Source organism: Egretta garzetta, unplaced genomic scaffold (assembly GCF_000687185.1).
Source record: "Egretta garzetta isolate BGI_Z169 unplaced genomic scaffold, ASM68718v1 scaffold107, whole genome shotgun sequence".
Classification (NCBI taxonomy): Eukaryota; Metazoa; Chordata; class Aves; order Pelecaniformes; family Ardeidae; genus Egretta; species Egretta garzetta.
In genome coordinates, this window is record NW_009260399.1 from 1,069,347 (window position 1) to 1,084,391 (window position 15,045).

The 15,045-nt window shown below is 42.5% G+C and overlaps 1 protein-coding gene across 1 annotated transcript in view; it reads right to left on the reverse strand.

Moving 5' to 3' along the window:
• MXD4 (MAX dimerization protein 4) overlaps positions 1 to 15,045 on the reverse strand; it is a 38,238-nt gene that overhangs the window by 2,501 nt on the left and 20,692 nt on the right. Inside the window, exons 3-4 of the mRNA XM_009643187.2 lie at positions 3,860 to 3,974; positions 649 to 808 (exon numbers count right to left, since the gene is read on the reverse strand). Coding sequence (XP_009641482.1) covers positions 649 to 808; positions 3,860 to 3,974 — 275 coding nt within the window. The remainder of the gene's footprint in view (positions 1 to 648; positions 809 to 3,859; positions 3,975 to 15,045) is intronic.

Genomic DNA, 15,045 nt, shown 5'->3' on the forward strand with positions numbered 1-15,045 from the left:
ACAGGTGTCGGCTTGTAGCGACCGTGGCGTAGCCATCTGTCCGCCGGTGACTGCACCGTGACCAACAACTCATCTCCCACAGGCCCTGAAGAAGTCAGCCTGAGCGCGTGTTCAGGCACAGAAAAACTTCAAATGAGAAAATGCGAAATGGTGACAGGCAGCGTGAAGAGCTCTGCCTTAAATGAGAACCAAATGTAGGGAACACTGGGTGAGCGTTACACAGAAAATGTTTTAAAATTTCACAATAAATGATGTGGAATTAATTTATTCGCACAAATGAACTAAGACGAGCAAGATCTTTTTTTTCCGAAGAAGAAAATACTATGCCAGCCTTACCAATAATTACACAAAAAATTCAGAACATTAAATGGTAATTGTTTAAAAAACTGGCAGAAACACATGCAGCATAAATAACTTTAAAAATCTTGCGGTATTAATAGCTTCAAAACTGATTAGAAAAAAGAAAGTTTTTCAAATAGTGTGAAAAAGATGCAGCAGTTTTTTATTCTGCAAATCGCATACTGGAACAATTTTGTCTGGGTTTTGTTGAAAGCTTGATTTTAGTTCTAAATGATGTTTTCTTGCTTCCCTACTTCCCTTTCCCTTCCCACTCCGGCAGCGCCCCTCGGGAAGCCCCCCTTCAATTACCTTGTTCAGAGTCAGTGGATATTGTTGATCCCATACTGTCAGTGCGGATCCGCTCCATGCCCTGCACGGATAGCTGCTCCAATCTGCGTTTGAGGTAGCGGTGCTCCCGCTGTAATTGTTCTTTAATATTTAGAGCTTTTCGGTCCTGTTCTTCCAATTTCTTAAAGGGAGAGAGAAGACAGTAAGCTGACAGTTTTTACACGCGTTAAAACATAAGTAACCTAAGATATTTTTGTAAACAGTGATTTTAAGACAATTTACATTTTGAAAAATGAATTTAAAATTAAATTTGAATTAAGTTTTAAAAATTCATTTTTTGTTACCGTTCTGTAGAATTCAGTTCAATTAAGCTGGCTAGGCCAGAACTGAATTTGTTTCACAGTAAGATACATGGATACAGGGAAGGGGGGGGGAATCCCTCAGAGCCTCTCTTGCCACTAGCAGACGTTCCTCAGCCAAGACCAAATTATTGTTGCCTGGGTTCTGGGGAATATTTAAATCATTTTGTCAGGCAAAACCAGCATCATCTTAGATAACTAGAGCGCAGCTCAGGTTTCAGTCCAAACCTAATGCCTCTTTAGGTGAAATAAAGAGACTTCTCACCATGAGGGAACCACTGCGGGCCTCCCGAATGCTCTCCCTCCTACTGCAATTTTTACCATTTGAAACCCTTCATTAACAATAAGCAGTATTAATTATAAATCGTAGGAGGAATTTACTAACAATTCTCTTTATTCTTGCATTTTTTTCCTTGAACTTCTGCAGAGCAAATATGATAATTTTGCGATAACCTCCTACAAAATCAGTGGTATTAATCCAAAACTTCTCAGCAAACAGCCTGGAAAAGGATCCTTCCACACATCTACCCATCTACCTAAAATCTCCCCTCTGCTTGAATAAAAGAAGGTATTAATTTGGGAAATAAAAAGAATACTTCACACCTGGTAAAATGTGCTGTACTGTTGGTCCAAATGCAGAATACAGAAATAGTATCTTTTAAGATTTCAACTGAACCCTCTTCCAAACCACTGACAGCCATTTAAAAAAAAAAAAAAGGACTATATAATTAGGGACGAAAGTGTAATGAATAAGAGGGGGTCAAAAGCAGGAAGGGCACACAAACCAAACCACCTTATATTACTTTAAAAAATTATCTAACTGATGAAGTAAATTACAGGTTGCAGCAGTGAAAGCACTTATAAGAAAGAGCAGATTTCCCTGTGAGCTGTGTTTACAGGACCACTGAGAGGCAGGAGATGTGCAGGGAGTGAACACAGCTGCTGACGATTCCTCCCCACCGGCCGAATGAACCTGTGCTTGGTTTTCTGAGGAGAGCGGGGCGGGACAGTGCACAGCAAACCACAAGCAAAAGGATTGCAGAGATTTTGCTGTTCCAATGCAAGCCTGAAAGCAAAAGTATTTATCTTTGAAAAAATAACCGACACTACTGAACTGGGCAGTTTCCTGGCCCAATGAACTCTGACTTCTGCAGCCTCATGTTAAGCCCCCTCCCAGGCAACACACTACGTAGATACACTCCATACGTGGATACACAGTGTTATAATAAAAAAAGGGGTTGGTACATCCATGGACACAACAAACCAAATGTGCCCAATTGATCAGACTTCCTTTCCTCCATTTTCCTGGCTGCAATCCCAAGTTCTTAACAACTATCTTAGGAATGAACTCGGTGATTCGTATCCAGGAGACTCAAAGCCGTCCAGTCTTTCAGGGCAAGTTTCAATATACAGGGATGCGTGTGTGAAAAGTTCAAAACTAATGACTGTGTTAGAAATGGCAGACAAGCATTGGCACGCTCTGGCAGTGCAGCGGGGAGGTAGGATGACCTGACGAAAAGGAGCAATTAAGTGGCAACCCAGTTAAGGTAGGTTCAGTTAAAATCTCAAAAAGAAAGCTCAACTTCATTTTCAGCATTCAGAAAATAAGTACTCGGTACCGTGCACGAGGGGCTTTGGAAAGAATCTGTTCCTAGCTTTTTTTATCAGCAGCTGAAATGGTGACTGCATGGCTAATCTCTCACACTTGCCACTTGCAAAAACAGTTTTTCAATTTGTATGCATAAGCCCATGATAGGGGGGCAGCCCAAGACAAAAACCACACGCAGTGCCTTTCACACACGTTAGCCCGAATTATAAACAAGAGGCCAAAATCTCAAATGGTAAAAACAGGGGTTGCCCAGCTGGAGTAAATCTGCTTACAAGAGCTGAAGAAGTAGCTCAGTAAACTTTGTTCACAAGAATGGCTTTGCTTAAATTCACCTTTAGTTCTTCCTATCAATTACACCCATTTCTGTAACTGCAGTGAATCTTAATGCTGCACAACAGCAGGCCATTCTCAAAAATACTCCCAAGATTACTGGCAGTGTTCGACCTCTCCCGACACTTTTCTTGACCTGTTTCCCTATAACACTGAGAAAATGCCAGATGAGTAATTACAGTCCTGGACACAGCGCCACAAACCTGTTCTTTAACTTTTACATTTAAATACTTGTTTATTTCTGGGCATAACCCCATTCCCCTGAAAACTACGACAGTGAAGATGGGAGCGAAGGCGTCTTTGGAGAGAGAAGGCCCAAGGAATAACTCCCTCTGAATTATCTGTACAAGGGTATAACCTGCCCTGCTGCTGGATCACAGGTGAGATTTGGGCTTGGTTTTTATTTTAAACTTGTTACACACAAGAAACACGCAAGGGGAGCGGCAACTAACAGGAGACTGCATTTCATTTTTGGTTTCTGCCTGGAGGCAGGATCTGGTCATCAAGATGTGGGATGGGGATAAGGCTTACCAGTAGCTATAAACCCTTTTGACTCCATTAGTTTTTTTGATCATTAATAGAGCTGGCTTTTTACATGGAAATCAGTGCAGCACAATGCTACTTTGCTCAGTCCATAAAAAAATAAATCAAAGAACAGCCTTGATACATACATATTCTTTTTAAAAACACAAGCTAAAGCATTAGTAACTAAGCGGAAATCACCGGTTTTATATATCTCAGACTGCAGGGTAAACTGCAAAACACAAAACCTTGATACTGTTACTGAAATCCTTGCAACTAACAAAGGCCAATATATCCAGAAGATCGGACATATGCATATGGATTTTGTGTGAAAATTAGTTTCCTCTCTGTGGATACACATTCTGGAAGAGTCTGCTTTAAAAGAAATAAAAATATGGATTACTGTTTTTACCTTGATATGCATCTTAGCTCTTTTCAACAGACTTAGAGTGGTGTGTCTGGTGCTGTCCGGCCCGAGAGGCACAAGCTGTTTTAGCTGTTCCAAATATAGCCGGAGTTTGGCCCGCCTGAAATTATGAAAAACGAAGAACGTTGTAGTAAAGTTGCACCCGAACAGCATATCCTCTATGCAAACACCATCTGTTGCAGGATCTCTGTGCAGAACTCGATTCAACGGTGGCTTCCTTTCCCCTCCCTTTGGCAAAGTTTCAGACCAAAAGGTCACCTGAAATGCAGTAATGCTGCCTAGCACATTCAGATAGTTGTTTCAAACCTATATTTCAAAGCGGTTTGCTCAGTCTGGTTAGTCCCATCTTAACGAAGGGGGAGTGCGCTCAGAGATCTGGGAAATCCAGGCAAGGCCGCAGACTGAATTCATGGCTGGGTAAGGAAGAAAAACTGGGACTTCACTCCAACCCAGTCACTTTTGCAGGCAGAGATGGAGCTGTGGGAAAGAGCGGGGAGGCTGCAGACCCCCATTCCCCTCTCCCCCATTAGCCCTGCCTGATGTGATCAATGTGCTCCTGCTGCACCAGGTAAGGGCACCCACACAGCTCTGCACAGCTCCCAGCTGCTTCCAGCCATGGTTCATCACTGTATCGTGGCAGGGAGGTCCTGATCCCCCTTCTCCTCCCATCGACTGACCCACAGGCTCCCCAGGAAGGAGACTTTCCTCCTCTCACTGTACAGCCAGCACAACCTTTATCGTAAACACACGAAAGAAAATAGTCACAGGAGGTCCTGCTTTCTCCACTATTCCTTTGTGAGTATCACTACGGCTGCTCTCAGCTCTCTCTCCTGTACTAGTGACATTAAATCCTTCAGTAAAAAGACAAAGTGGTATTTTGACAGATTCTCGGTTTCCAAACATTCTGTCTGTCTTTGCGAAAGAAGCTGGCAATACATAGCCCATGAATCAGTTGCTTCAACTATCCAGAACAAGGCAGTGGCAAATCAGCAACGGTGTGCGAGTGTGTTTCTCCAGTTAAACTCAAAAGAAAATCCCTCTTGGTTTTAATGCACAATTCTGGAACTGGAATCCATAGGAAATCACCTCTCAGTTTTGCGATGAGATGGAAACAGATGCGGAAGCGCTTACATGAGCAACATCTCTGATATTTTCCTTTCTGCCAGCCTGTTAGAGGCTGAGCGAAGCCGTGACCTGGAGCGTGCTGACACCCCCCACAAAGCAGTAGCAGTAAGTGAAGCGGATCACAAGTGCAAGATGAAGAATCATCTTTTTCAAATCTGCTCAATGCTGCATGAAGGAAACAAACTTTGCAGGAAATTTATCTTTTGGTCAAGAATGAACTTTCTTTGGAACAATCAATTCAGAACAGAATTCAGCTTCTGTTATTAAAATGCAGCTGAAGAGAGTTTAATATGCACCCAATGACAAATTGCACATGTGTAATTGGAATGATTAGTGTAATGTGAAACAACCTGAGAATCAATGGGTAAAAAACCCAAAGCAAAATAAAAACTAATTAAAATACAGTACAGTAACAACTGCACACTCACTTTGTTCTGGCTGCCTATAAATCAGCAATGTATTAGGTAGGAAATCAAAGAGCACTTCTATAAAATCATTAATTCTTTCCTCAAGCCACTCAAGGAAAAAGGAATATTGGCGAAAATGTGATTCTCAAGAGAAAACTGATGAGGGATTTTGTGTTTAGGCTTGGGGCTCAGCTTGGAGTTCATTTTAAATATAAGGCTCTAAACCATCTAAATGCTTTTATTTAAACAACAGCAACAAAGACTGGGGTAAGTATTCACAAAAATAGCCCCATCCAATTGCAGAGCGCCTCTGCGGCTGCTAACTTAAACTGGGACATTGATCTTTAAAACAGTGAAATACCAGAATTAGAGCCTACTGCCATTTATACAGAAAATCCTAATCAAGTAAATTTTTATTTCTGTGTCTGTAACCTCTAAAAACTACCTGGCTGGTTTTGTGTTTTAAATAAAAAAAACTTGCTTCAGGGGCTAAATTAGATTAATCTTTTTGTTTTTTAACTGACCTGTAAATGCACGCAATCATCTGCGTCACTCAGCACAACTTGGATGCAACTGTATTTAGACAGCTGACAAGAAAGTGAGGACTGAAGATAAAGGAGGATGTGGCAAGGAAGAGAACAAGAATAGTATCCGAGTAGTAAGTAGAGAGTTAAATACATTGAAATGGCACGATCAATATACTTGCAGTAATTAAAAGTCTGATAAGGAATATAAAGAGCTGTTGATCTGAGCTCTACTTAATATTAATCCTGGAAAACGTTAATGAAACCAGACTACATACTCAACTTATCTGCCTCTGTTACTATCTGAAGAAAGTCTGCTTGCTACAGGGAGAAAATAAGGATTCAGTGCACTTCCTTACCATCAGCTGGGGAGTTAACAGGAACCTTACCAAGATCCAGAGGACATGGCTGTGTGTCTTTTTAAAGCACTGATTTTTTAATGTTATCTGCCAACCCAGTAAAGCAGGACTTCACAGAAGTGCCATGAAGAATACAGGACTGGAGCTAAGAAGAGTATTTTATCTGACCAATGAGAAGAACTAAAAAGTGCTAAGTATTAAAAAACAAAATGCTTTAAGGCATTCTCAGCACTAACAATTACACACTTACTAAAAGACCTGCTCTAACTTCTTTTTTTTAAAGGGACTTTTTCTTTCATTTAACTACTCAGCACCTATGAATCCATTAAAGATTTTAAAGCATAAGCTTTATGTAGATCTTCACATAAATGCAGGCATGATTATGTGGCCAATGCCTATATTAGAACACAACAGCATGACTGATGGCATAGATTGTGAATGTAAAAAAAAAAGAAAACCAGCCCATCACAATTCCTGTAGTACTGGAGTAAATATCCCCACATTTTTCATTTTGCACATCTTAGAAAAAACTAAGTATGTAAGAAAATATTTCAGGCATGTTATGTTAACAGATCACACCAGCAGGAACGGGGGACTCAAACTTTGCAGCAGATAAGTGTCACGTACAGACTCTGCCAGCTACTAATTTCTCTCTTTTTCTGCAGGGACCTGACAGCTTTCGCTTTTCCTCAGCTGACTGTGACCGCTGGAGGAGGGAAAAGCACTCACAGAGGTAATCGCAGCCGGAGCTGCTTTGTGTTCTGCAGCTCATGCCTTAAATTCCACCTAGAAAATAAGCAAAAAAAAGCAGCCTGGTCTCAGAGCAACAGGGTAACGATCTCTGTGCATGAAATGTGGCTGAAGTTCAGTAATGATGCTCTGCTCCAGCTTCGAAACCTGACTGTTACACCTTCACCCACACAAAGCATGGTGTCAGGCCAGGACACCAGTGCCTACAGAAACAGGCACTTCTCTCACCTCATGTGGATGAACTGAAATATCCCCCTTGTCATTGCTACTGAATTTATCAGGGAATGTAAGGACCTAAAAAAAGCCATCCAAAATCTGAATCCTCAAACCTGCAGCTTTCCATTTTGGGTACAGCCCCATGCATGGAGAGGCGCGCATGCATGACCTGTCTCTGATTTACCACATTTTCCCTTCTGCCAGAAGATAAAGGGGTTTCAGATGTTCAAGACTTCAGTGTTTCCCCATAAGTGAGCTCACAACACGGTCTTATAAATCTGCCTTATAGCTCTTTTAATGCTTAATAAAAATGAATTACTAACCCCACAGACTTGGTCAGCGTTCCACAGCAGTGGCCACATCCAGGAGCAGTCAGGTGGTTCATCACATTCATATAAAGGAGAGTATAACTTGTTGACAACTAACTTAACAGGTACCAGCTGGAATTCCCTTGAACTGGTTTTTAAACCATGAAAGCTGTGATGGGCAATGCTGGCAGGTATTTCAGAACTGGTAAGAAAATGAACTGTGGAGCCCCACAACTTAGAGGGACAAAACAGCAACACAGTGTTGTTAAGAATTTCACCACAGTACGAGGACATCCACCAGAAGTTCAATTGAAGACCACTCACTGACTCTAGTCCTCAGAGACTCCAGTTTGCTCCAGTGCTTGGCTACGAAAAGAGAGGACCAATGGCTGGCCAGAGAAGCTACGGTTCACCACTTCTCCAAAAGAAACTGCCATGCAAAAGTTAACATCTTTTTTGACTAACCAATTTCAAAATTGTGCTAAATGAGTCTATTAGATAATGGTCAATAAGCTTCCCCGTATGTATGAAATCCCAGATGCAAATCCATTTTAGCACAGCGAGAAATGGAATACTAAAATGTAGAGGGAAAAAAAAAAAACAAAACAGAAACAAAAAAGCCTATTGTGCACACTGGATAATCTTCATTCCAAGGAAACTGCAACAATTCCAAGAAATTCCTACAACTACTTGATGGGTGGTTGCAATGGGAACAAAATACTTCTCAGTAGGCCAAATAATATAACAAGAGGCAATGGCTCTGTATCAGGAGGTTCAGAAAGGACATTAGAAAACTAACTTTTCACTCGGGCAGTGGCGCACTATCAGACTAGGTTGCCAGAAAGGCTGTAGAAGTGCCATCCTTGAAGGTTTTTCCAAGATTTACCCAGACAAAGCTGTTGCCATTCAGCAGTCCCTCCAATCAACATTTCTAAAAGCATTTAAATCAGACATGGCTTGTAAAGCCATAGCATTTGACTCACAAGATCGCTCCCATTCACGTAACAGCAAAGAAAAACCCCAATTTTGTGACTTAAACTTGTGCCAGTCTGATCGATACAGTGCTGGTAGGTCTGTGGGGTGACCCGATCCACCTGCAGTCTTTCCACAAAGGCTCTCCAGTGCTTTTTTAGGCCAGCATAGCAGACAGAGATGGCCTGCAGCTAGTCAGACAGCAGACAGTTGTTCAAGCAGTAGTTGTACAGTTTTTTGATAGCAGCTAAGGTATGTTTCCTAAACCATACAAGTACAAATCTATAGACCTTATTTGGGGGAAGGAACAGCATCCATCCTTTAAGCCACTGATCTTGCACAATGCCAGCTGGAAAAGCAAAGCCCTCCTTCAGCAAGTGCTTGTCTAAACCAAGCTGCTTAGACCTCAGCATGGCATGCCTTAGCCAGGCCTCAGTGAAATTAAATGGCCCCAGACACTCATGAGAGTTTACAGCGTGACAATGAAACGCATGCTTGTCAATCCCGCCACCTTGGCTGGGCAACCCATGGAGACAAAGCTGCCCACAGCTTTCCATGCGTTTATGGTAGGTAGCATGGGGTAGGCATTTCCTCAAAGCTGCCCCCGAAGACATGAACAACAGTTCCTACTGTTGACATTGTGCTGCTGACAGCCAGAGAGCACTTGCGAAAGGGTCAAAAGGGCCACGCTCGTGTTTCTCAACAATCAAGAGCGAGAGCATAAAACTCACTAGAGAGAAGCCAAATTCATGACAGTGTTCACCTTGCACATCCTCAAGGTCTCAGTCCACAGGCTCCCCAAATTAGAAGAATGACTCTCACATATGCCCATTCTCAAGCTGGCTGTAAAAGCAAAGGAGCAACTCTGTCAGCGATGTTTGTCATCCTGTGGGAAGTCCCACAACAGGTCTGGTCCACTCACTCCTACTAGCAGATTGCCCAGTCAAGACATGGACCTATCTTGGCCATACTGGGAGGCATCTTAGAGTCGCAGCATCTCTAGCTGATGGGCGGCAAGGATCTGGAAGGCTAGGAAGTGGACAAAAAGCCACTAAACATCCATATTCCCATACTGCATGCTCTGAATTTCCCTTCATGCTGGCTGGGTTGAAGTTGGCTGGGTTAGACAGGGCGTTGTTGCTTCAACACCCACAGCCCAACGTACCTCTCACACCATAGTGCCTCACCAAAGCACGTACGGGCATGAAACAATGCTTGCCTCACAAGAAGGCCCTAACCGTGCTTTCTGCAAGAGAGTTTAATGCTAAAAATGCTTGCGTGGCTGAACGTGTCTGTATTTCAGATGTCCCCCCAAATTTAGTCTCAATTAGCTGTGTGTACAGGAGGTTGACATACTCTCGCATCAATTGCTAAATATACTTGCTGGTGATGTTCTGAAAAGAAAAGGACGCTATAGATCAAACACTCAAATGATACTGAAAATGCAATCATTACAAGCCGCACTAGTGAGAACAACAGATATATTTGAAATAGAGGCAAAATTTAAAAATTTGTCATTTTCATACATTAACCATTTCAGTCCAAAATCCAGACAGCCTCAGACCCTATCGCAAGGCAAATTCAGTAGAAATCTAATACAAACAAAACCCCCACTTCAAAAAATATAAACCTGTTTGAAATGAATCTAGAAGACAACGTATTACAAACTGGACAGAAGTACCGAAGCATTTAAGATTCCTTCTCTCATGTTTCACATTCTTTTCCACATTCAAACCTATCCTGGTCCTGGTGCTGTGCAATTAAGTTAATACACAAAGGTTTAAATATAGAGCAGTTACTAGATTCTTCATTGTCGCATATGACTATGTAATCTGGCTTAATAATGTACATAGGGTAAAGTCAGAGAAGAATCTCTGCACCAAAAATGCACTTCTGGAGTAAAATGTTCTCCAGGTACGTTGTGAACCAAAATGGTCTGGGCTGAGCCCACAACTCTGGGTCAGAGACCCCTGCGCTGAACTAATGGTTGTGTTTTCTCCCTAAAGAAATGTGATTGTATCTCTCTATCACACATGAAATTCAGCATAAAATACAGAAGTGAGCCAACTGCAATTGTAAGACGCTCATGTTTTTACAGGAAGACTCTTCACAGTTTTATTTATGAAATGCAAATACCTGTGTACAGGGTGCACTCAAGTTTTAGACAGAATCAGCAAACACAGAAGCTCAGGATCCTTTGTGACATGCACTGGTCAGGACGAACACGGACAGCATCATTATTCATAAACTTACCATTATTTCAAAGTTTTTAAGAAATGCAGGTCAGCATTAAAAACTTCCCCATTGCAACTTCAGGATTCACCTGCCACCACGATAAAACCAGAGAGGAACTCTGCCTGCCTTCCAACTCCAACATCAGCCCTTTCTTACTAGAGCTTGACGCAGCGAGTCGAAATCTAAGGGCTTCAGCTCTTTTTATTTTGTGCAGTCACACTCTTGAGCAATAATAGAATTTTGCTGCAAATGGCTTTAATTGTACTGAAAATTAAATGTGTTTGTATTACTCTGTATATCCCTGGCCATACATATAATGTAGGAAACCATGTAATTATATACTCCAATCTGCTTAGTAGAAGTTGGTAGTCAAGCATACTTGCCTCACTCCTCCATAAGCTAACACTTTTCTTAAAGTACATGTCAGGAATGATGTATTTACAGCCCTACAATACTTTTTATAGCCTAGCAAAGATGATCCAGTACTAATTAAAACACGTTTGTTTACAAAGGCATTTAAAGAGATTATATATAAACTTCCATCTTAAGAAATCATAGAAATTCAATCATGTAAAAATGGTTCTGAAGAAACCTATTTATTAATGGTCCAGACAGAAGCTTCAGCAAAATATCAAATACAATAGAAGATAACAACCCTGCACTGCAGTATAAAGTCCTGTCTCTTCCATATTTATTTCAGCCAGAAACACTTTCAGTACTTTCTACTCTACAAAGGATACCTCAGCGGCATTGGGGTTTTTTTTCCAAAAGAGGCTCTAGCTCACACATGGGCTGCACAATCTATTTCAACTACGCAACAAATTTGTTTTAGTGAAAAGGAAAGAAAAACTCTTAGTATTAAAGCACTGTACCATAGCAAGGCACCCAGTGTGCCGATTGCTACGAGATGTGTGAAATGCTTGAGTGCCTCAGAGTCAAAACCAGAAAATTCAGTAGCACCCTTACAGCAAACCTCTTGGCCTTTTATCATCCAAGAAAAGGTAAGTCAAACCAGCAGCATTCTGCAATAGATGCCATTTTTTTTTTCCAGATTAAGAACAGAATCATGAAGTTTGTGCTGCTGGTTCATTCATCCAAGGTTTGGTCCACATGGCATTTTTTTGCTCATGTCTGACACCTCATAGAGGCCTCTGCAGCTAAATTCAGCAGCACAGCCTGGGAAGGCACTGTGGCAACAGGCAAAAAAAGCTGAGAGTGCCTAATTGCAGTGATTGTTAGTGAATTAAACGCAGCAGCCCTACAATCAGTGCAACCACCTGCTTTATTCAGTATTAACTAGGAGTTTCATCCTCTATATGCATTTTCAGTATGCTGAATATTTTTGTGCATCTATTTTGCTAAATTGAGACCGGCTTTAGCAGTCCAGTAGCTGGTGGTCTTAGGCACCTCTGAAGTATCCCAACACAAGGTATCAACTGCCTACGAAGGCAGAACTGCACTACGCTGCAAGTGTATCTTACCCTCACTAGCTTTCAAAGAGCCAGTGCTGCTATGAACTTAGCCATCTGCAAGTTTTCACATGAATACTGCTCAGAAATGTCTGGTGCTGTTCCTAACGCTAAGGAAGACAGAAGAAAACCTCTGCTTCTTGTTATACAGCTTACCATGTCAATGTTTTGTGCATTTTATCACTCATTTAAGCTCTCGATTTCACAATGTATAAATGCACACTGCAGCATTCACAGTGCATTTTATTTACTTTCACTTAGTGTCACTTCAGCCCACTTGCTGAGCCAAGACTCCACACTTTAACTTTGCCTTTTTACCATCCAAAAGCCATGGCTTGTTCATGTTTTAGAACATATGCATGAAATCGGAACTTATTCCTGTATCTTTCAGCAAACGTAAGTTAAGGGAAGTATCTGCAGTGCCACAAACGCATACATTTTTGGCCACCTAAGCCTCTTGGCAGCAGCATGCAGAAAGTTAGCTGGGATGCAAGCTGGGGACAGGTGAATACTGGCTGGTCTGAAAGAGGGAAGCTGTCGACTCCCAGGAGAGGGGATGCCTGGCAGACTTTGCTGCCCATGTTGCCCTCTTCCCCTCTCCCTCCTTTCTCCATCCCCCTAGTAGCTCTCTCCTGAGTGCAATGACAGCTGCCTGTTCTAAATTAGGAGCACTGGGCTACATCAATGTTTCCTCATCTCTCAAAATGCCTACAAGCCAATTTTGGTGCTCCTTGTACTCTGGATCCCACCGGCGGGTGAGCTGAGGCAGCCCACGTAAGCCAGGGGCAGCAGTAGCCAAGAGGGGCAAACTACTCCTGAGGCTTGCTTGGGACAGGAATGACACCATAAAGCAACCTGAACAACCATGAGACACCTCAGCAGCTGGTGGCTGGCCAGCCCTCCGACATGCTGTCCCTTCAGGAATGTACCCAACAGCAGAAGCAGACAGACCAACTGATGAGGGTCCCAGAGCCACTTTTGACTTTGGCCAGCAGAAGAAATAAAAGCCCCGTGGCACAGTTAGTGCCTGTTGCCTTGACCGTCTCCCACTCAAGTTTTCCTCCTGCTGCAGAGTGAGCACGAGCTGCCAGAGGGGCATGCGAGGTGTGACACAGGCACACACACACACACACCCCGATGCCACCCCACTACACGCTCATCCACAGGCCTAAGTGGCCTGCAGACCAACCCAGCGAGACGCCAACACCAAATTACAGTGGTCATTTTCCAGCCAGTCCTTTTCCTTCCTGGGCTCATGGCAGGCACTCAGAGGAGCACTTGTGCAAGGCAACGCACAGGCAGGACCAGGCCAGCAAGGGTTCTGGGACAGGTGGGACACCAGCAGCGCTGACTGGTATCAGTTTTAACTGCTGGGCAACCATAGCCTCAGGCTCCGCAGTACTAGCAGCTGCAGGACCCACATCTGACCACCCTCACCTCCTCTCCTTGTTTTTTTCCAGGCTCCTCCCTACAGACAGGTTTGTCCTCACAGCTTTCCCCAGGCTTCAGCCATCCCACCATCTTAAGTGGCTCTTACTGGAAGAGGAGCCATGAAAAGTTTAACAGCCCTTCATTGTCTTGGGTCTCAGAGATAAGTAACAGCAACACACAGAAATTTGAGATGCGCTTCATGGGAAATGTCAATAGTAATTTACAAGCTATACAGGGATTCCCAAAAGCATCACAAGCAAATGTGATGGCAGCTGGGTACCATTTGTCTTTCCTGGATGGTGACCACCTCAAACTTACATGTACAGGATTCTCCATCATTTGACCAGAGACAACAAAATCTCTGACCTTGCAAGAACATGAGACAACTGAAATCAAACATTATGGAAACAGTTGAAATCCCCTGCAGTAAGTTTTTGCCCTTGTATGGATTTCTTTTCCTCTGGGAAAAAAAAAAAAAAAAAAAAAAAAAAAAAAGGAGAAAAGGAGATTCCAACCTATGTTTTAGCATTGCAGCCTTTAGGTTGTACTCATCTATAAAGAAGAGTTTTCTGTATTTTAAACCTTCAAAGTCAATGATGTCAGACAAATATGAATTCTTTTAACATTCACTTCTCAAACACTTTTAAGCAGTAGCAAGAGGTGCATCACCTAGTACCACAAGCTCAGCATCACGCAGAACCTACCTAATACAGGCAGATGAACAACATCTTGCCTTGTGGGAAAATACATGAGTGATTGAAATACTTTTCTACACACTTGAAAACAAGAGTTCACAAAAAAATAATCAGCCATGCTTTTAATAAACTTATCTAATACTACTTCATTCATCCAGCCTTCCACCCATTTGTTTCACACATTAAAATGCACACATTGCAACTTAGTCGTCCTCCTAAATTAGACCTCTCAAACCCATCTGTCTTACTGGCACTCGAGTTTCTTAGATTACGCTGCAGGGAGACTTTAAGATTTTAAGTTTGTCTGTTACCTCAGAATAGTGACAGACCCAATTAGATAAGGGAAGTGCCATTGCAAGATCATGCCATTCCAGTATCAAGCAGTTTTAATTCCCACTTGAAGTTACACGGAGGTAGACATGTACTTACACATGCTCCCCATTGAAACCCCAAGAGTGGGGCACCATTTACCTGAGTGGGGTAACGCTTTGGTCCTCACCAGCGGCAGAACACCGCAAAGGAGATTTGCACAGCAAATCCTAACCCACGACATCGGTCTGCAGTTCTGCAATAGGTGTGTTTTCAGTTGCCACCTTTCACAGTACTCTTGGGAGTAATTTATTGAGGACTGTTGAGTATAGGTTGAAGAGAACTGCATTTATTTAAACAAGGAAAAGCTG